The sequence below is a fragment of the Corapipo altera genome, unplaced genomic scaffold (assembly GCF_003945725.1).
Source record: "Corapipo altera isolate COAL_440 unplaced genomic scaffold, ASM394572v1 1, whole genome shotgun sequence".
Taxonomy (NCBI): Eukaryota; Metazoa; Chordata; class Aves; order Passeriformes; family Pipridae; genus Corapipo; species Corapipo altera.
This window is the reverse complement of record NW_020884873.1, coordinates 11,212,700-11,236,211: the sequence shown is the minus strand read 5'-3', so window position 1 is coordinate 11,236,211 and position 23,512 is coordinate 11,212,700. Positions and strand designations below refer to the sequence as shown.

The 23,512-nt window shown below is 40.0% G+C and overlaps 1 protein-coding gene across 10 annotated transcripts in view; it reads right to left on the bottom strand.

Annotated features, from left to right (window-relative positions):
- The window catches only part of TBXAS1 (thromboxane A synthase 1), a 251,881-nt gene that overhangs the window by 48,084 nt on the left and 180,285 nt on the right, over positions 1-23,512 (bottom strand). For all 10 annotated transcript variants that reach the window (XM_027660819.1, XM_027660828.1, XM_027660809.1 and 7 more), the window contains one exon: positions 18,744-19,058. In XM_027660819.1, coding sequence (XP_027516620.1) covers positions 18,744-19,058 — 315 coding nt within the window. The remainder of the gene's footprint in view (positions 1-18,743; positions 19,059-23,512) is intronic.

Below are 23,512 nucleotides of genomic sequence, written 5' to 3'. Positions count from 1 at the left end.
TTCTGCTGAGGTTTCCAACGAATCGATTCTCCAGCAGACCCTGTCTTTGGGCTCAACAGCTCATCACAGCCTGATTTTTATTTCGCCTTTGTTTCTAAGTTAAGCTGTCTATGCCAGGCCAACTTCTAAGTGAGGAAAATGGTGGGTCTCTCTGACTCACCAGCGCGGCTCCCGATGAGCTGCCCACGAGACAGGTACAGCTAATCTGAAATGACGCCTGGTAACTGCAACATCTAATTTCAGACTCAAGGCACCAATTTCCCAGTCACTTTGTAGCTACACTCTGTTACCGTAATGGGTTCTCCACACAATTATCACAACACTTAGTAAGTTATTCATTTCTGAGAGAGCTAAGAAACGTTGTAAATTATTTTCATTTTAAAGAAAGCAGGCATATTCATCCTCTGGAATAAATAAATAGTGAAGATTCTCACCTACATTGTGTTTATTTTTAATGTTTTACAAAAAATTTTATCCCATCATTAGTATTAAAATATTTTTGCTTCCAAAAAAATGTAATAAACAGACAAGAATTTAAAACCCAGGTGCCTTTGTGGCAGTGGCATGCATCAGGCACATGCAGTTTGAATATTTTATACTTCATAATTTTTTTCTTAAATAATTAACTAACTTTAACTAGTGATTGTCCAGTCTATAAACCATTGCTGTGGGTTTAACTGCATATTACATCTCCAAGTGTTCCTTTGGTGGCTCTACTTCTCCCTGCTCTGAATCCGGATTGAATACATCCACAAGCCTTGTTCAATTTTTAACTTAGAGATCTGTTTCCTACCTCACTCTGTAACAAATGTAAATCCATTTCCTACAGCTTTCCCTTCTGCAACAGACCCAAACAGCTCCAGCTAAGATCTCTAGTGCTCACTGCTGGACCAGCATTCAGTCTGGTATCTCTTAGCCCAGTGGAGAAACCTCCTCACTCCAGCTGGTGACGTGGGCTTATTTGATTCTTTGTTTGCCTCTTTCAGTCCAGAAATGAAGAGGTTAAAATACCATAGCCTGGTTTGATTCCTGTATTGCTGACAGAAATGCAGAGCTGGACCAGGAGACAAGATGTACTGAGCCACTAAACAGCTGTACCCTTTGGATAAGACATTGAAATTAAACCCTTTCTCCCACTGCTGGCTTGGAAAAAGAAGGTCTCCTAAGAGCTTTTTCAAAAAAACTTACCACCAAAAATGACCTGCTCTATAATTATCATCCCATAGCATAGTCCAGTGTTGAAGGATATATAAGTGTACATATATTTAGATGCATAAAAATGCACATGAGTGCTTGACAGAGTTTGCCAACACGCTCACTTCTTAGAATTTGCATATCTGCCTGAGCACAGTAAGTGTCTCTAGCATGTTGCTCTACTGAGTCTGAGCATTAGTGGGATTAAAATTATTACTTCCTTAACCTGAAATGCTAAAAATACAAAAGGCAGTACTCAGATTTCTATTCAGTTTCAAGCAACCATTCCAGCAATTAGTTTTGACTTGATAAGAGATCTGGTAACAACAATTTCCTACAAAACAAAACCTTAAACACCAGCTTGAGGTAACACTTCCCATCTAATTTCTCTTTGTGTATTTATAGAATCATAGAAACTGAGTAGTAATACATTGAAAAAAGGATCTAACAACACTTAAAAACACTTAACTGCAACATCAACTGCAACAGTTGAAACAAGGGCACACTGAGCAAACTCAGATCTGTAAGATATATTTGGTAAGATTTCACAATGACGGAAAATTGCTTTTAGAGTACTCTATCCAACTCTAATATCCACATTTTGCCAAAGGACGTTAAAACCCATAGGTGAACCTCTGAAAGCAGGCACACATACTGTTCAACTTCTAAAAAAAAAAAATTAATTTAAAAAAAAAGAAATAATTTTAGGAACATACAGTTTTAATACAAGAAAACATTAACAGGTGGTTTACACTGTGGTTTACAGTTACAGTCACATATTAAAGAAAAAATACCTTTCCTATGCAAAGAGTCTTTTGTACAGCAGTCCAAAAATGATGGAAGTTAAGGAGAATCTAAGGGCAATAAATTGAAAATAGAAACAAACCTAATCTTTATTTAGGAGAAGGATAATTAACTATGAGAAGAGGTGAAACAAAACTGGGGTAAATTCACTGTTGCCTGAACAGTTAGGTAGAAGCAGGAGGGCATGACACAACATATTCCAAGCTATATTTATGCAGGATGTCAGGACTGGTGGCGAGATGAACCCATATGGCAGGAATGGGGATGAAATCAGAGCCCAATTCCAAAGGATACCAAAAATGAAAAAAGTTCACATCTCAATGTTATGGGCTGGATCTATGGTTTTTTTCTTGTAAAATCGGAGCTAGGAAAGAAAGCAGGATGTTCACTTTGCACCAAGTCTCTACGTCCTTGCATTGTTCTCCATTTAAGTGCACTGCTAAGTCTCCACTGATAATAAAAGATTGATTTAAAAGACCATTCCACAAACTAAGCAAACACTGAGCCTGGTTAATGTTACATATCATATCCTCTTGTCATTTACTGCTACTCTGTGTGTTTACTGCGCCTTTCACTCCCCCTCAGTACCAGCCCAAATTTGCAGCAGAGCAGCTGGTCCTCTGGGGTTGCTGGTACAACTGCAAGCCTGAGCCCAGCAACAGAAACCTCTTGATTGATTATAAAAGCACAGCTGGGCTCTCACTTAGGATCTGAACTAAAACAACACCCTCCCAAGGCTTCAGGTCAAGCCTTTGCAGATCTCCTAAATGACAAGCACCTCTATTTCACAAGCTGAACTTTACTTCTCGTAAGATCCAAATTTTAATCCAATTCTCTGCATTCCTATATCAAGGCTCCAACTTCAGTCCAAGAGAGAATATAAAAGTAGGTGGTGTGAACAAAAAAAGAATTAAAAAAATTGTTTCCACTCCATTTTTAATTTCTGTAAGAAAAACTGTTATTTAGCATGGACCACTCTTCTTGTATCAAATTCAGTACACAGCATGACAAAAACATCCATGTCCTTCCCACTAATATAGGAGGAAAACTAACTTAATGGAGTCTGTTATGTTTTGCTTTGTCTTCCTCTTGTCATTTTTTGTATTACTGGTTTTGCTTTGTGCTCCTTGAAAGCATGATGAGTATTGCTCCTTTCCTTTAAATAACTGGACTGTAAGAATAAAGAGAAGTGTCTTTGGAGCCTGATTCTCAATTTCATTAATGTCCCTAACAGGCCTTACCACAGTTGCAAGCACTTGTTTATATGTTAACAAGATAATACCAAGGAGTAAGGAGGTGATGACAATCCTGCTGCAGATAAATTGTGAGGTTGATGTACATACACCTTGATGGCCCATTCCCATTACAGGAATGGCAAAAGAGGGTATAAATGTAAACTGAGAATCAGGTTCTGGGTTTGAAGTTACCCTGGATATAGTTTGTAGGATTTATATGTTTAATTAACACAAAAGGTAGAAGCTTCCACAACCCTATAAAGACAATATGTTAAACGCAGTTTTGCCCAACATTTCTAGAACTACAAAACTTGCAGCAACGGAACAAGAATAATTAAAAAGATTACTAAAGCATTTTGTTTTGCTTGTTCTTCTTGGGATCCTTCATTTTTAAAGTCAAGAAAGACATTTTATGCCATCTAATTAAAACAACTGGGAGGCTTTTTTTTTTAAAATTGATACACTAAATGGAATTAATTCAAAGAAGTCCTGTGTCCTTGTTTGTACACAAGATTAGACTGCACAGTAACAAATTCCTAATATTTTAATGTATGGTTTAATGACTTTCATAGACAACACCTCTTTTTTCACACTGCAGAATGAAAAAGAATGTGCTTTGTAGGGACTACTCAAAACTCTGTTGAAAAGAGTTTGCATTTATGCACTTGCATAGGGTGATGCATGCACATCCTTTAATTTGTGCACATCAGTAGACCTGTTGACTCCTGTGGTTCAGATCTCTGATGAAAATCACTGTATTTTCACTGAAATCCATGGGGGAAATACCAGACGATTTTGCAAAGTATTTTTTTGAGGGATGTAAGTTAACCAGAACATGTAAATACCGACCAACGAGTTCTCTATTTCCCATGCCAAAACTTTCAAATTCTCTGTGCCTCACACTGAAGAAACAGGACCACTAATATTATAAGACTTGTAGGTACTTTTAGAGGTTAGTATTTATGTAGCATTTGGATGTTATCATATGAAAACTGCTAAAATAACCTAAAATATTTAGAAAAGATATAGTATCTTTGTTCCCACCCTCAGATGTCTGCTGTGCTGAAGTGGCACCAGGTTACTGAACTGAACGAAAAGAGAATCATTTCCCTCATAGTTTAATGTTTGGGTTAAACATTGTCGAGACCTGTAGGTAAAGCAACCACTCCTCTCTCTGGACAAAGATAACAAACAGATAAGTTTCATTTCAGAATCAAGTAAGGAGAATTACAGCCCCTGTGCAAAGTTGCAGGCGACTGCTGCAACACAAAACGAGGAGCAACGATGGCACCTGTGGGCACAGTGGTTTCTCACCGTAGCTCTCTGCACAGACCTGTGTGTTCAGGAAAACAGGAAAAGGAAAAGAAAAGGAGGAGACAAGGAAGCACCAGGCACCGTCTCAGAAGTATGGCAAACACGGCTTGGTGAGGGACTGCCACCATCCATGCTGCTTCATGGAGCTGTGAGTGCAGGAGCCATGTCCTGCTGCTCAGTTCCTGCTGGGATGGGCAAAAAGAGAGCATGCACATTCCCTGTAAATAAGTAGAGTCACTTCAAAGATACTTGGATCTCAGCTCTAAGCCAAACAATCCAAAGGCTCTGAAATTTCAGCTGGCTGCTCAGCTCAGCACAGGTAATGAATGTAAAGAGGCAACAAATTATGACATGGCACTAAATCTGACAAATGTTGGCACCTTTCTCAGCTGACAATGTGGCCACATCCACCTTTCAGTATGGGAGTTCACACGCTCCTTTGGCGAGGGATGAAGCACTCCCAGTTTGAATCCAAACTGTGCATTTTATCTCACATCGAGCTTGCTCAGGCAACAGGCAATATTTTAGGTAACAACTACTACTTCTTGCTCCTCGTACTTCCACAGGAAACTGCTGGTAGTCAGGACTTTCTTTTTACAGAAGGCATCAAACACATACAAAAGTTTTAAAATAACAAGCCATTGGGGGAAAACCCCACAACCTGTGACACTGCCTGAAAGACATGCATGCAACTGGTGTCAAGCTGTGCCACTTAAAGTATTTTTGCAGCACCCTCCTAAGACAGCCTGGCAGTGCATATTTGTGAATTTCTCACAGGCAGGGAGTAAAATGCTTTTAAACATCATCTTATTCCCCCCTTGACTTCTCCTCCCAGCAGGGATCTCCGCTGGCTGGTTTCTACCAGGCAGGTAAAGCATTATCACTTTTAAATAACAACTTCTCCCACTACTTGATTTCCTTGCCCTAAAGCCTAGGGAAATGTATCTGAACACTGGGATGCCAGCACCACAAAGCACCCACAGCTCAAAGTTGCATGTGCTGGAGCAGGATGTGACAGCCCGGACACCCTGGGGGTCTGGCAGAAAGCCAGCCATGGGGTAACCACATACAGAGACTTTGGTGACGAAATCCAGGGAGTTCGAACATTTTTGGAACACATATCACAAGCAGAGCTGCTTGTGAAGATGGACTCTTCAAGAGTGGAGGGCAACAGAACAAAGCTGGGAGAGTGCTGTAATTTGACAAACTGCAAAGAAATAGCTGGGCCCTCCTCCTTAGAAAACCAGTGGAAAACCTCACCTTTGGGTGAAGGGACATTTGTACTGCCTGCAAATCAAGAACTGAAATTCAAGTAACCCCTCACAGCTACTCCCCACCTCTTCCCTGATGCTGAAACAACATCAGAGCTATCTGCTGGTGGTACTTAAATGCTTGTGTTTTTCACATCACAGAGGCAGGAGTTTTGGACCCCCTGATTCCTATACTTACATACCTTTGGAAATTAGCATAAACATCTCAGCTGGCTACCAATGTGATTAAGATGTGCCTCCACTTTGCAATTTTTCCTTTGAAACAAAGCAAAGGCTTTCATTTGTTAAGTGAAAATTCCCCAGTGGAAACCCCTCTCTCTTTCCCTCCCATTTCTGACCCCATATTGGGCACTTTAATCTAATTTTGGTTTGAGGTTTTAGAAGCTGAAGGCTGCTTCTGAAGATCACTGAGGGAAAAGAAATCACTGGGAGGAACACCACACTTTGAACTGAGCGTCCCTGGCACAATGCATATTGGAAAAAGCAGTGAGAGCATTTCCCAATCAATGTAGCTGTATTTTTCACAACCAGTTAGAAGAAATGGAAACCTATGGTAAATAATGCTGCTCTGTACAACTCCAATTACCCTGAATGATAAATTACCTAATTATTTCAGCTCTAGAATCTTTCCCAAGTTCTTTATCCTTTTCTTTGTAGTCACTGTCTGCAGAACAAGAGCATTTGACTGTTACTAATTAACAAGAGGGAAAGATGCAGGACATTTAGTAAATTCGCTTCCCTTTATATCCATCTTAGAGTTATTTTTCCCCATCAAAGTAAAGAACCCAACTAATAATTTATTTAAAAGCTGCTCTGATGGAAGAAATTTTTCTCCATGACTACTCTATGATATTAGAACAGTCAGCTTTTGTTTTTTACACTCTCCAGAACACCAAGAGATTAAAGGCACAGCAAGGTTAGATTAACACCTTGACATTATCTGTAAGGTTCTCTAGTTATCAGGCTATTAAATCTTAATTCCTACCCTGCACAAAATCTTCTTCACATTGTATCCTGAGCACAAACAAACTTGATGCATCTTGAAAACAAATTCCAAAAAGCAAGAGCTTTTAAAAGCGTTTTGTTCCAGTTCACAATACAATGACTTTTTGACAGCTTCTTACTTCCTTGTTCCTTCATTTAGATCAACAACAGCAGCAAGGGTTTGTGGACAATAGCCCAATGTTCAGAACTTTTTCACTTCTCAATTTCCTCCTTCAAATTTAAAGTGTAACTAGGAGTATTGAGAAAGATATTAAAGTTTATTCAAAATTTCTATTGAACCAGAAGATCAAAATCATCTTAATGTGTTCCATCTTTAGAACTGATAGAGTGTTAAACATTAAAAAAATTACTAAAACCCCCACAATATTAACAGAAACTTTTCTGAAATTCAATTTTTAAGATGCCTGTGAAAGTAAAATGTTTTACATAGAAAATAATATTAACATTTCATTAAGTTCTGAAAGCACATTTCATACAGGTGGAAAACACTGAGTCAACAGTACTAAAGAGTGAATTATTCTGCTTACAAAACACACCTCAATGACAGCCAGGAAGGATAATTCCTGGGACTGAGAAAGTAACTAATTTCTCGGTCTCATTATATCTGAGACCTAAGGATGGTAACAGCTATTAAATTAGTCTTCATTCAAGCATCTATTCATCCACTCAGTGTTGGCTAAGAAACCAGCATTCCAGTCCATACAAGCTATTGACATTTCTAGCGTAAAAAAGTTCTAAGCCTCCCCTGATCAAGGCCCTAAATGCCTCTCTCAGTGGCTGCTGTGGTGGCGAAATTCCAATTGTGGCCAGACCACTTACACAGAAAGCATTGTGGAACACTGACCACAACATTCAAAACATGACCAGTTATACTGAGGAACAAGATTTTTTGGTTGCTATAAAGGATTTGATTTTGGAAAAGAGTCATAACCTTTCTTCTGAAAACCAGGCATCAAACTAGTTATCAATAAGATTACAACCATGGACTTCACAAGAGCTAACTTCAGCCTCCTCAGGGATCTTCCTGGAAGAATCCTGTGGGAAAAGATCCTGCAGGGAAGAGGGATTTAAGAGAGTTGATTGATATTCAAGGATCACTTCCTCCAGGCTCAAAAATGGTCCATCCTAATGAGTAAGAATTTAGGTAAAGCAGGAGAGACACCTTAACGGATGAAGAAAGAAATCCTGTCATTACTCAAGCATAAGCAGAAAATACAGAGGAGATGGAAGCAGGGTCAGGCCGTTTGGAATGAATATAGAGAGCTTGTCAGAGTAAGTAGAAATGAGACAAGGAAGGCCAAGGGCCATCTGGAATTAAATCTGGCCAAGGATGTCAAGGACAACAAGGAGGGCTTTTTGAAACACATCAATAACAGAAGGAAAACAAGGGCAATGGACAGAAATTGATGTACAGGAAGTTCCACCTGAATATGAGGAAGAACTTCTTTATTTTCCAGGTGATCATGCACTGGAACAGACTACCCAGAGAGGTTGTGGAGCCTCCCTCACTGGAGATAGTCAAGAACTGTCTGGATGTAATCCTGTGCCATGTGCTCTGGGATGAGTCTGCTTGAGCGGGGAGGTTGGACCAGATGATTCACTGTGGTCCCTTCCAACCTGGCCTATTCTTTGATTCTGTGAATATTAGTGAAAAATTGGTATCATTCGGTTCTCTGAGACAGTAAAATATATTAACTGGTGTTAAATGGAACTTCCTCAGATAGCATGTGTTTCCTACTTTTCTTTGTGTTTTCCTGACTACTCCCTTTGCCCCAGTCCTTCTATCTGGTTAAGTAAGGAAATGTTCACTCCTATCACTAGAAGACCACTACATTTCTAGAGCAAGGGCACACCCAAAAATACCACTTTTTCTTTCTTTGCTTATTAAAAGAGAAGCATAAGATGAAGCAGGATAAACAATATAAAAGCCATCTCGTGCTGATTAAAAGTAACACAAACACATTGTTAGAAATTGAAATTATTTAAATACACATGTGCTGCCAGTGTGGTAAAGAAGGGGAAAAAAAAAAGAGGGAGGGGAGGTCACAAGAAGTTCATTCTACCAAGAGCTGCTTTACATAATCATGAAATGCAAACTAGTTTCCATTCCTTCTGGCACCGGCTCATTCAGCCTTCACTTTGAATGCTTATTGACAAATAAATGGACTGGTTACTTCCTATTAATGCTTCCTAATTTATGTACATACCTGGAGGAAAAATTCCATTTTGACCTCACATTCATACAAGCTCAGATCATTTTTAAACTATGAATATGATGAATACAATTTTAATTTCTTCTTAGTTGCTGCCGGGGATTTGCTGTTTCTTAATAAATTAGGCATGTGTTCTCCTCAGCTCAACTTTTGCACCTTATGCATATAATATGTGCAATTCAGGAGTCTGTGTGAAACTTTCAGATGAAAGACCTTCTTTTCTTCAGCCATAATTCATTCTCTCCCTTCTTTTTCTCATGCAGTCATGCACAAACACGACTTGTTAGTCACTTTTGTTTTATAAGTTGTTCCCCAATACTTCTCCTTCTCTTTCTCTGCCCAAAAAAATCATAGAATGGTTTGGGTTGGTAAGGATCTTAGGGATAATCTAGTTCAAACCTCCTTACCACGGGCAGTGACACCTTCCAGTAGACAAAGTTGCTCAAAGCTCCATCCAACCTGATTGTGAAGGTTCCCAGGGATGGGGCATCCACAGTTTCTCTGGGCAACCTGTTCCAGTGTCTTACCACCCTCACAGTAAAGAATCTAATCTAAACCTTTTGTTTAAAGCCATTACCCTTTGTCATGTCACTACAGGCCCTTGTAGCAGGTCCCATGGAAAGTCCTTATTACGAAAGTGGTATTTGTTTTCACAGATCTTGAGTCACTATTGTCCTGAACAGTTAAAGTGCTACTAAAGTAAGACTTCATCCCTTGGTCTTGAAGGCCTCTCAGAAGCAGACAGTTCAGTGGAGATCCCTGCAGCAGACAAGGATGCAAGGGTTGGACCAACATCTTCACCCTCTGAAGAACATGCCTGTCTGTCTGAGTTCACGGAGGGATCTCATTCCAAATGGATGCTAACTAACAAAAAGCTTGAAAATGCTTCTTTGTTTAGCTTAGTATTTAATATTTAATATTCCTCAGGAGACAACTTCCCACCTGACAAATGCGACTGGTTGCTAATGCTGAGACACAGTGTGGGGTCCTGACTCAGATGTCCAAGGCCACCTTCTCTCATTTGTAAGTTCTTTCAAGGGCCAGATGGTTTGGTTTCTCCAATGTTTTTGCACCTGATGTTGTGCCTGTGGCTACTGTTCTCTCTTTCTTTGCTAAATAATTATGATTCAGCAGTATATACCTTATGGAAACTTTTGGTGCCTAAATTCCATGAAAAAAAATCTATATAATAAATATAGATTTTTATATATATAAAATATATATATTAGTATAATACCTTTCTGGACTTGTATTTTATTTCCCATTGAGAAAATTCCTGAGTGCTAGACAGGCTGCCACCGAAAGAACAGGCACTTATACCTATGAAGGCATGCCCATTCCTGAGAAGTCATGCCATGTTCACTTCTTTTCCTCTCATATGTAGTTCTTCTGGCTAGGCTGGTGAGAGTCTGTCCCTCCCAAAGTCGTGGAGGTGGGTGGTGGTGCTATTTATTGTGGGTTGAGCTTATCTCGTTTCTGCCTTCTGCAAGGCTCAACTGTGCAGTGCAACTTTGATCTACCAATCTACCTGGAATGATGTTCCACCCTGAAAATGATGTTACCTACATGTAGCCAAAAAGTTAATTCTGATATAAATAGTTAGCATTGACTGGACATTGATATTGGTTTTAATTTGGTTTGCTCAGTCCCTGGAGGAAGCATGTTGATTGTCATATACAGGAGCAGTTTGGATACAAATCCTGAAGAAAACTGTAACCAGTTTCTTACTCAGCAGTGATATTTTTCCTTAAATTAAAAGCAAATATGCTCACTCCTCCATAAAAGCCTCAGATGAAAGGATGGAGGTGAGGGAGAGAAGGAATAGAAAGAGGGGAAAGATGTATCCTTCTCTTTACTTCATCTTTAAACAGATCTGCCTAATCACATTTAAAGAGCTACATTATTAACATCTTCACCATTAAATGTTCCATGTCACTAGAAAAATTTATTCTTTAACATGAACCCTGCAGCAGTAATAGTGGGTCAATTATTATGAGGATGGCAAAATACCAGGAAAATTCAGGGGTGAAAATGAGTATCTGTCTAGCATACATTACCTGAGACTCAGTTTTGCTCAAGAATAGCAAAAAGGCAGAGTCACTGAGCAACATGTGACATTGCAAGCAAAAGATAAATTAGTCTTCATGGCCAAGAGACTGATAAGCCTGAACAAATGGAAAAATAAAAGTTTTTTTCTTTTTATTTCTTTTACTTGGGTGAAAAGGGGTAAATGAACCCTGCAGTGTCAACAATAAGAAGTTCCTTGAAATAAAGGTACATTAATCATCTCAACAACACCATTTCAGGCCACATAGAATCACCAGTTGTCAAAAGGACTTTCCTAGGAATGAAATAAGTTTTTTTTTCATACTCAGGTTGTGGTTTTGGTAAAGTCAAGGATGGAGTACAATGTAATCTTCAACCTGTACATAGGGAAGAGACTAAGATAAATAACTGATTTCAGACATTGAGTGAATGCATGAAGATCTGCAGAAATATAACCTAACAGTACTCAGTCTTGATGTCTTTAAAAGCATCTTTTTATTTGTTTACAACAAAACCGATTGCTGACAGCTGACACTTGTAAATTATGTGAGGCTCTGCAACACCTTCTTAAAGAAAAAAGAAATCAAAGAGTGTCATTTCCATCAAGTGAATAAACAGCAACAACACACAATATTGCTTGTGCTTACTGATTCTGTATGTTTTGTGCATGCATGTGTATGCATGTGTAACTGCGACTCTCTGCTGCGGACTTTTTTCTGCACACTATTTACAATTCAATCTCCCTTGATAAATGCAAGCCTCCACCGTCAGCAATATTTGCTTAGTGAAGCTTAGTCTCTGTAGTTGCAAGCTTCTGAGAGCACAGAGCCTTGAGATACTGCATGAAAGGCACCAAACTCATGCAAATTGTTGTAGTAATTCCCCAGCAGTGACATCTATCTCTCTGACTTTCACCTCTCATTTTTCACTAATGCTCAGAGAAAACTCTCTGTCCTACCAAGGAGACTCTCCACATAGACAGCTTAAAAATCTAAAGTACTCAATCAGGCAGAGAGACACCATAAAAATGGTCCTACCTCTCTCTGCTCTCTAGAAACTTTATGGGAAGGGAAAATTTTAAAATGGTAAAATCTCTTTACAATAAGACATCTCCACAGTAAGACATCTCCATTAGACTGCAGTATTAGTGAAGGAGCTTTTCAGTGTGAAGAACAGAATCATAAGCGAGTGTAAAGTAGTATGGTTCCACTCAAGTCAATGATGGCAATTACCCAAGATGAGCAACTGCCACATCCAGTAAGTTTGATAAATTACAGCACCAGAATCATCAGTCATAAAGGAGGTGTTTGTGTATAAATCCAGTTGAACTTGGCCCATTCACAAGTGACCGTACACAGCAGCTAAAATGGGATTTACCAGTGTCTTTTCATAAACAAAGCTATGGATTGCAATGACTTCATTCAATATTATTGACATAAAAGAATAAAGATGAAACAGTCTGGTCAACATTTTCAATTAAATGTATTGAAAATATTCCTGGGCCCTAGAGTAACAGAAAATCGAGTATTTTTAGGAACAGGAAGATTTGGTTCTATTAAAGAAAAAAACTCGAAATCACCATTAAAATAGTGAGAAGGTATGACAGGACTTTGAAGTTTCCTAAACTTTATGGTATCTAGCCAGAGGTGAAAATGTTGGTAAGTCATACCAGCACTGAATCATTACACTAGTACTTTGTGTGGATACAAAATTGGATGGAGACATACTGGGTCTTATCCAGGTCTTCATTCCTCTCCACACTGACGTTTCTAAGTAGCATATCAAACAGTGATAAGAGCTGTACACAGCTTTTAAAATTAGAATGGAAAACACAGTCTTGCAGTCTCCAATGACTGTTTTACAGTAATAGCTGCCCTTTCCTCTATTCACTTTTATTTACCACTCCTTACTCCCATGCTCTGCTTCACCTTTGTCAGGGTCCCTGAAAGTATTCCTAGGCACCAGCAGCAAGGAGCGGTGAGCTGCTACTCTGTCCTTCACTAGACCCGAAGCCTTATGTGTCAGTGCAGCAACACATCTCAGGGTCACTGAGTAGCACTAAGCCTTCAAGACAACTTTTTCCTGGGTGCTTTAGGTAATGATGGGCTAGAAAACCTCCAAAACTTGTAGTACCAAGGCTACCCATTTGCTAACGCAAGGCTTGGTTATCCAGTACTGAGAACATCCAGTAAATTATTCCTGAAGCCAAGATTAGAATTTAGGGTGCTCCCTGCTCCAGGCTTCTCTATGCTCTGCACCTTCAAGTATGGATTTCATTATTACAGAGACAGAGCAGTTCATTCTTATACTTCTTTTGCCCTCCTCAGCTGCCCCAAGCATTCTTGCTTTCCCTCCCTCAAGAAAATGACCTAGTTTCACTTGTTTAACCTGGTGTGTTTACTTTGCAACAGATCAGGAGCACATACATAGCCACTCACCACATTTCACCTAAGGGTAACAAATAGCTTCTCATGAGAAGTTAGCTTGATTGCCTGTGTTTTTGCTACCTATTTTGTGCCACAACTCTTTCTGTCTAAAATTATGCAGTCCAGTAAACCACCAACAACAAAAAAATAATTGATAATTGTGAATGATTCAGGCTTGAGAGTAGGAAGAAGGAAGGGAGAGAGACACATAAATGCTAAAATGGGAACAGAGGTAAGAAAAAGAGGCCTCACATTAAGGGAATCCCCAGCATGGAAAATGCAGTTTTTCAAGCCCTAAGCACTGTGGCTTAGGACAAAACACACAGAGCAGCTCAGAGCACACAGTGGTGCTCAGAAGTAACTGTACATCTGCTCAGAACGAATGTGTGCTGCAGGCTTGCTATGCTTTTGCTAAGCATACACACACATAAACAAAAATCAATATGCTTTTACAACAAAATAATCGGTCACAAGCACAAGAACTGTTCCTAAATACATGTCTTGTGAAGGGCTCTTTAAAAACTCTGCACAGGGATCATTACTGATTGAAATGCAGAGAGTGAAGACCATGGGTGCATTCCTTCTCACTTGGTAAATATGGACAAAAACATCTCTTTCACAACTGTATAGCCTCTAACAGTTTAGGGATGGTTAGCCACAAACGTTATAAAAAGAATCTGGTCTTGAAATAGCAGTCTTTCTTTTTTTTCCCCTGTGCTCCTTTACTAGTATATACCCAGTTTGCTTCTCAACTGATGCTTATCACCATACCTCTACTAATACCAAGCATGTGCCAGTTTACAACCTCCTGAAGATCTGACCCCTCTTTGCTGTCCTGGAAACAGATCTGTGGTCTCTGCAGAAAGTAATATTATTTTATACAGACACAGATGTAGGCGTCCTGCCCCCACTAGCTCATATTTAACTCTCCTTTCATCCTGTTTATTTTGTCTTCATGGTATCAAAGCAAGTTGCACGCCCAGCAACAAGCTCGTAGCAAATAGGTGCATCTTATTTGCAGTGGATTGCCCTTCACAGTGCACATACTACACCCTCAAGGGATTTATGAAGAGGATCAGGTCAAAGCCTCTACAATTTGAATTTTTCTTTTTGTGTTAGAGGAATTATGCTTAAACTTATTTTTCCCAGTGCAGTTAGAGCAGACGCAGGGATTCAGAGGTAGAATAGGAAGATGCAGTGTGTGATGACAGTAGTCGCCATTCAGCACCTTGTCCCTCTACTTCCCCAGAGACAAAAAAAAAACCTGTGCACTCCCTTTCCCTACACCCCAGAGACCCAGATAGAGGTGAGGAGGGAAATAACCTGTGTGTCCTACCCTCTAAAATAACCAAAGCTAGAGTCTTCTCCTGCTTGCCAGGCTATGAAATGGGTCAGGTGCCTCTTCTCACTTTGAGGGAAAGAGGCACCATCTCCACACTGAGATATTCACACTAGAAAGACCTAGAAGGTCCTTTAGCAAACACATAAAGATTGTCCTGGAGGTAAAAAAAGAGGTGACAACCCATGACTCACTTCAGGCACTGTTTTCTGAGGACACTTGCCTGGAAGTGTCATCTCCACCATGTATTCAGGCAGTGTGGTGGAGAGAGGCAGTGAGATCTCCCAAGGCAGCTCTGAAACAAATTTGGCTGGACACAACACGATCAGCAGGACAACATGATCAGTCAGACCTAACTCTCCTCTGGGCTTCCAACTCCCAGCACATTGCTGGGGCTAGACCGCTTCCACCACCTAGTCTTGTATTTCTGTACCACACTGCAGCCACTTGCACTATGCTAGCCCAGGGATCTCTAGCACAGCAGTGCCTCAGCTTTCTCCATCCCCTTTATACTCTCCCATCCTGCTAAGATACCCACTGTGCAAAACAGACAAAAATCACAGCAAACTCAGGGGTATCCCCAACTACAACACCCAGAGCACCAAAATACTGCTGTACACTCAGATGGACTAACCCTGCTCTCTCTCCTTACTGACTATCACAAGGTCACCGTGCTTTGCGTTTTTAGCTGGAGTGCCAAAAAGCTGGAATTGTGCCTGTCATTTAGAGTACCTTTTCTCAGATGGCTCTCACATGTCTTTATAAACTTTGGTAAATGAGTATATAAATCACTCTGTCCACCACCAAAGTACAGCCATCTCTGGGATGATACACAGCAGCTGCTGTAAAATCAGACCACAACTCTACACCACAGATTAGGGCAATAAAACATGCTGCATGAGGCAACTGAAATGGTTGAAGGAAGGAAGGGGATGTGGTGGAGAGCATTTTGTAGTTATAATTACCTGAGTATAAATTTGGCTGAAGAGGGTACTGTATTTAATACTTGCATATCTGCAAATCAAATCAGTCTTCCACCACCTGTCAAAACAATCTGACTGTATCATTCCCCATGTCTTGGCCTTCTAAAGCTCTTCCTTTCTGAAAATTGCAAAGCACCTTGATAAGAGCAAAGCTGATGTGCTGAGTACAAGCAATAACCTAATCAAATTTCTTAGCAACTGACTTGATAACTAACTGTGAGTCTGTAGCTTCTATGTCCTCTCCCTTCCTCTCTCTTGCATGACAACTGAACATAGCATCTATATATACCCAGTTCTAAAATAGCTGCTGCTCCCATAACTTGCAAACCGTTCACATAGATCTCATCTTCTAGTCTAAAAGTAGTTAATTACAGTCACTAAGGGGACTGAACTGCTGCACTCTTTTCCTTATTCTGGGATGGGCTCCTTGAGTAGTGTATTGCCTCTCTGTCCCCTCGCCAAATTATGAACTGTTTATAAAAGGAAATTTTTTGAAGGATGGGGCTGCACAGATCAGATCTACAAATTTCCTTGTATCAAGGACTGCAGATGTATAGTTATCCTTCTCTCCCTCTTACCCTTGGCCATACAGCAAAATATGCATCATCTAAAGCTAAACCTGAAAATTCATAAAGTACAGAGAAGTTATGTGAAAGATTCTTCCAATAATTATATGTGACGTGGGACAGCACGGTTTAGGACGAGGACACCAGTTTAGGTTGAGGCACCACACAGACTTTATACAGTGCTAATCTGCAAAAATTATTAGTTTAGTTTGAGTGCCATCTCTCTACACATTACCACAAGCATTCTTATGTCTCCCAGACAGTGTAAAAGCTGAAACTATTAGCAAAATATTCCTAGAGAACCAAGAGAGTCAAGAATTGTGCCTTTTAATTGGATTATTATTGAAATATTACTAATGATGAGTGACAGCTCAGACAGACCATAAACAACACAGGTCCCATTTAGTTCTTGAGCTTGGATCAGGAGCAGACTTACAGCCGAATCTCTTGCACTGGTTCACACTGCAGTCTCCAAGTGCACAGCAAGGGCTCCTTTAACTGGAACTAAACCAGACCAACTGCTATGAGGAATTTGGTACACAGAGCCAGGCTTAGACTAACCCAGAATAAACTCCTGAGGTACATAGAGTGCATCCAACAGTCCTCACTACCAGCCATGCTAGAGGACGAATCTATCTATGGCAGCACATTACTAGTTAACGTGGACATGGTCATATGCATGGACTCCCTACATGAAATATCCATAAACAATCAGACAGTTAATTACTGCTTGTATTCAGCTTTCTATGCACTAACATGGAAAAGGTAACTATCTCAGATCACCATCTACAGACAGACATGAATGACATCAGGTACCTATCCTATTGGATATCTCTCTCAGCAATTTCACTTTGGTTTCTTAGGCTGTCAGCTTTCAGGAATTGGTGAGAAGATGAACCATATTTTCCTTGGGACTGAATAATAAGTGTTTCTGTGTGCAACTCTGCCATCAATACTAACTAAACTGCACATACTCCAGGCCAAGTTGCACCTTCCCATCTTTGCAGGTCTTAGGGAAGTCAGTTGACCTAACTGTACGTGAGGGCACAAACAGGTCTGCCATATGTCAATGAAACAAGTAAATACACTCCAGCTGCAGTGATGTAGAGCTAACAACCTAAGGATATAACCCAAGCCCTACAGTTAGAACATCAACAGTTTCGTGGTATTGAGTTAGCTCATACCAGTGGCAGGTATGAAGCATGCACTGAGAAAAAGCTCTGTAGGTCTGACTGGACAATCCTAACCTCCACTGCTGTCACCCATCTGCACCCTCAGAGCAATGACAATCTTAGATGGAGAACCATCATGGTCAGAACCTCAGCGTGCAAGACAACCGACAACATTTTCTGTGTACACAAACCCTGGTTTTTATGTTTCCATAAGCAAAGGGAGGGAGAGGGCAGCTTTTGAATGGACACACTGTGCATAGTCGAGAATCTTCTATTACGAGCAAAGCAGAAAATTATACAGCTCTTTTCTTGTTCTGTAAGTACAACACAGGATGGAATGCATAAAAGTATGAAACCCCAAAAACTGTACAGTAAAGGCTTTCAGCATGCAAATCCCACAGCTAAAATCCCGCAAGACAGCCATGCCTGGTGTAATTTTATTCCTGTTAGGATCACGATCCATTATGAAAGCATTTGTGTAAAGAAAAAGACCCTCAATCTGAATTATCATAACCACCAACTTGTGCAGAGAGTACAGGATGGAAGAATGGCTGCTGCATGGTCTGCTAATTATACCAAATATGGTCAATGGTTATCCAGGAAACATAAATGCCCTTAGTAAATACAGATAATGAAGGAGAAGCAGTTTGAACACAGTATAAGAGAATTAAATAATGTGATTTTTTTTAATCTTACACATATATTCTGCTGCTAAAAGAAAAAGTTATGAACATTTAAAGCAAAACTTCACAATTTATGGTTTGTAGGAACACTGCTATTTTCCTACAAGGATGAGTAAATAAAATTAAAAACAAAACCAATAAAAGTATTTGTACTAGAGGAAAAAATAGTAATGTGTAGTTTTAGAGCCTGACAACAGCTGGTTGATTTCAACAATGTAAAATACTTTTAAAAGGTTAAGCTTTCACTATGACACAAAGTTTCTAGGCCATCTCTTGTGTTGCTGTAAAGTGATATAATTTAACAGCTTCCAAAAAAACCTAAACTGTAGAGATTAATTTTTAATTTTTGACTGAAAATATTAATAAAGTGTTAATATATGCATATATGACTAAGACAAATAGGGGTCATGGAGGTGCCACAGTGGCATGATGGAATTCACAGGAATGTGAATGGAAGGAGCAGGAAGCTCCACACAAGCACTTCATACTCACGTGTTTTGCAGAGAACTCATCAACTTCCTGAAGCACCTTCTCTTGGCACTCTGGGTTGGTGGCTAGCAAGTATGTGGCAAAGGACAGCGTGCTAGTGGTGGTCTCATACCCAGCAATCAGGAACAGGAAAGCTTGGCCTGCTATCTCATCCTCTGTTAATGTCTTCTGAACCTTTTCAGATGGGGCCCTGCCAGGAAGAGGCGCCTCATTCTGCCTGGAAGCAGCAGATGGGCTGATCACATCAGAACACCCGGCTGCCAGAGAGTCGGCTGAGTCACGGGAGTCAAGCATCCACTGGAGAAAATCACTGCGCCTCTGCAGAACACAGGATGAGAAGAAACAAGAATGGGTCACAGAGAAAGACCTTAACCCACAGGGGATGTCAAGAGAGAGCTGCTTCCCATTGGTACTGCACACTTGGCTCCCAAAAAATGGCCACTAGTCTTTCACTGCATGAGAAGGCTTCTACAGATCAGCTGGAAATACAGTAACCAAGAGCCTGTCACTGCTTTCTTCACAGAGAGATGAGAATGATCCGCTCCCAATACACAACAGGTACATATTTTCACAGATGATTGCTAATGGTCAGTTCTCTACAGAGCTACTTTCATTCTCTGGCACTTGCTGGAAATCAGGGGATTGACACAGACACTGTACACGCAGACCCATGGGCACTTGTCACGTGGAGGTGGCACAACTCATTTATGGAGGAGTTGGTCCATCTGCTTGGGTGCACCACCCTCGTTTGTTCATATGGTCCAAAGCATGAAAGTCACCATCTAAATTCAGGGTTGATTCTACAATACTTTCTTACCAGCTTAACCTGACAGGACTAAAAACTGATCTCAGCAAACTGGGACATCTTTTTATGAGCAAGTACAGATATAAATGCAGCTTTATGTTACCAACATAATTTGGGGGGGGGTTACATTTTTTATAAACATATTTGCAGAACTGTATTACAACCGTAAGTATTCCTCTACCATAAAACCTGTTTGGATGGTTTGTATTTGCAAAATGCCCACTGAATGATTCTACTGCTATGAAAATTGCTTTCTTTTACATTGGTTTCTGACACAAAACCTCTAATAAACAGACCTATAGACAAGAGTGAGCTGACTCCAAACCAGTCTGGACAGCAAGCTTGATTAGGCTTTGAAATATAACCCAAAAGGTTTGAATTGACTTTTGCGAGTGGGCATAATAGAATTGTGCTGAACCCAAGCCATAAGGCTGTGTGATTGATTTTCAATTCCTCAAATACCAACAGAATACATGATAGCTCAAGGACTTCAAAGTGACTGCAGTGCCAGAACATGACAACTTGTGCAGTGGGATGGACAAAAGAAGGGAGCGAGTCTTTTTTCAAAAGAAAAGAATATGCTGTAATGCTGCATTTATCTGTTAAAAATAAATCATTGAATGATTTCTTGGATCTGATGATTGAGAGATAAAGTAGAAAAAAGAGCCAGACAAAAGGACAGGCAAACAAGATAAGAGTAAGGAAGAACTAATTAATTATAAATGTCTAAGGATTTAATCAGATTATTTATTTTTCACATGACATGGGAAAAGAGAGCAGTTAGACAACAAAACAGGAGAAATACTTAGTGTCCTGTGCTTAGTTCTGCTGCCAACAAACTGTTCTGATCGATCTACAGGCAGAGAGGAATGGTTATTTCGGGGTTTGAGTAACACAAGGGATTGGCACACTGCCTCTTTAACACTCCTTTCCCTCCACCTCACAGAACCTTTTCATTTTGCATGTGTATATTATGCACCTTGTACCCATGACCATATGCAGCTTGCACCCTGGTACACCCAAAAATCAGTGTTCCAGGTAGAAGCCAGTGGCAGCCACAGCACGCTGAAGGACTCAACACATTGGCCAGCCAGACTGAATCACCTCCAAGGCATGGCAGATATGCTTTTCCACCAGTAAGCAGAGGCACACAAAACAACGTTATACACATTGTGCTCAGCAAATGAGCTCCAGCTCTGAAAATACTTCCTTGTGCCTAGACTTAGGCACAATTTCCACCAGCATGATAGGATACCTCTGCTCTATTATATTCCTCTAGATTGGAAGAAACAAGACTTCACGCAGACTTCAGCTGTGAATAGCTAAAAATCTCATTTAACTTTTCCAGGAAGAGCTTTATTCACATCCTGGGAGTCCATATATTGCACAACTCAGAGTCCAACTCTTTGGCATAGCCTGTGCTTCAGAGATTTCCCTGGAACTCATATTTGCATTAGGTCACTTTTAGAATTAAAAAGAAACACCAACAAACACCCTCTACCCAAAAAAAAAAAAAAAAAAATCAACCAAGAGAGTCCAGATCCCAAGTTCAACGTAGTAATGAACCTCATCTGTAGCAATATTCTCTTTTATCTGTAAAGCCAGTCACTATCATCTTAACTACTTTTATAACATAAAAATGTAAAATTACATTCATATTCTGTGTAGTTGTAACACTGTAGTACCCTATAGCTCAAAAAGGTATAACATTTGGTATGGTTCTGCAACCATCCTTCTCTAGCTGTGAATTTTCTTGTAAACAAACCCATTGCTCTCTGAGGGTTTGCAGTTCCAGTCATGAGCTGTTAGCCAAGTCTGGTCTTATATTTAGACAATACACTCTCTGGAGACCCCATAAGATGTTTCTCCAGCCTTAGACAAAATCAGGTCCTGGCCTTATACAAAGCATGTGGTTATTGCTATGATAGTAAAGTAATAACCATAATGACTAGAGAATAAAATTTCATTCACGAGAATTTTTGCTGAAAGCAAACTTAATGAATACTAGCACAAGTGAATATTCCCAAGAATGTGCTCTGAAATGCCTCTGTGGCCATTTTGAGGAGCTCTTTTTATTACTCACATAATATATTTGGTTAGGAATTTAAAAGCTTGTCTTGTTGCAGAATCTGTTTTTAAGGTCACCCTATCGAGAAACAACTAGATACCTTATCTGTGCCATGTAATTTGCTCACAGGTGAGCAGGTGTTGCTAAGAGCAATGGCTTCATAAACAGCCCTTGCAAAAACAACATTCATCTGTAAAAACTACTTGAATAATAGTAGGGAGAAGAAAAGTGCAACATTAGAAAGATGCAAGCTTTTTCCAGGATAATTTTACACAGTGGAAGGAGCGATATTTTAGTAAAGCTTCTCTTCCTTATGCTTCGTTCTACTTCACTTTAGGCATCAGTATAGAAAGCAACATAAAAAATCGTCATCAACCCAAGCAAGAGAAGATATTTCCAGGGTTATAACAAGTCATAATGAAACATATTTTTTTCCGCACCATCAGGATGGAAAAATCACTCTGATTCAAAAACCTAACAATAGCAATAGAGGCAAATACTAGCATAAAACCAAATATAATTGGATTGTTAAGTGCTAGAAATGAGGAAAAGGTATCTCATGAAAATTCACAGGAGGGGTTTCTCCACTTTGCTTGCCAGTAGAATGAAAAAAATATTTTAAAAGACATTTTTTTCGGTTTGACAACAGACCAGGTACTGACAGTGTCACTGCACAAAAACATTCTCTGGTCATCACATCCCACTGCTGGCTTCCTTTTTTTCCATCAGGGACATTTGTTTGATTTTCCTCACAAAAAGCAGAAGTCCATAATAGCCTCTATCCTGTCCTCTGACACTTGCATAGTTATGTTACAATGGCCTCAGAAACAAGTTCCTGCCAAAAAAAGTACGGTGTGCTAACGCGATGGACTCTTCTTTTGCCCTCATACAACACAGAGCCTGTCATTAAGCCAATGATAATTGAATGGAAAGCTATGATTTGAAAAAAAAAAGTAATTTGAATGCAGTACGGGACAAGGTGCATGTCTAGCTTGGTGGTGACACAGACATCCCCTTTGAAATATATAATAAGACAAGTCCCGCTTCCAGCTTCCCCAAGATAGACACCTTGCAATATATTTCCTGACACCAGTGTTCTGGGTCGTATCATTTCTCTCATTAGTCTCCTTAAACATCACCTGGTCATGCAGAGAAATCACTCTGCAAAGAACCGTAACGAGCGCTGTGCTACGCGCTGGAAGAATAGACGTGTGCTGTGCTGGGGAAGGCCAATCCACAGCATCCATCTTCCCTCCTCAAATCACTGCCTCTAAGTTTTGCAGCTGTCAGAAGAAGAGAGATGTATCCCTCACACACGAGATGCATCATGACTTTCCTCACAGGAGGCAAGTGTCCTGGGGGGCAGGGGGCATCTCCAGCTCTTTCCATCCTAAACAGGGAATTGTGTTTTCATACCTAAGACTGACATGCCAGCTGACCTTCTGGCAAATTCACCACTGCTTTGGGGGTCCAGGGGGCCCTTGGGTTATGCTTTTGGTAAAGAGATTAAGCCATTCAACTTCTCTGCAAGGTGAAGTCAAAAATTAAGGAAAACTACCTAATATACATCAGTTGGAATTTTTGTTCTTAACGTTGTGATTTCAATTACGTTTTCTTCATACTATGCTCAAATTTTGCACCACTCTGATAGTTTAGCTCCCCATTTGGAGTTCAAGAGAGCCACAAAAAGCAACTTTAACTTGAATCAAGGAATAAAAATAAATGACATAATTGGTATTCTGTAAAGCACTTGCTGTGGTGTAAAAGTCATACAATGAATGCTGTAATATAATACCATTCACAATAAACTGTACAGACCCTCCTAGTCTTTCTCAAATGCTCAAAACAGATAGACTTCAGAATCCATATCTAACAGTTAGGAAGATCACATCTCACTCA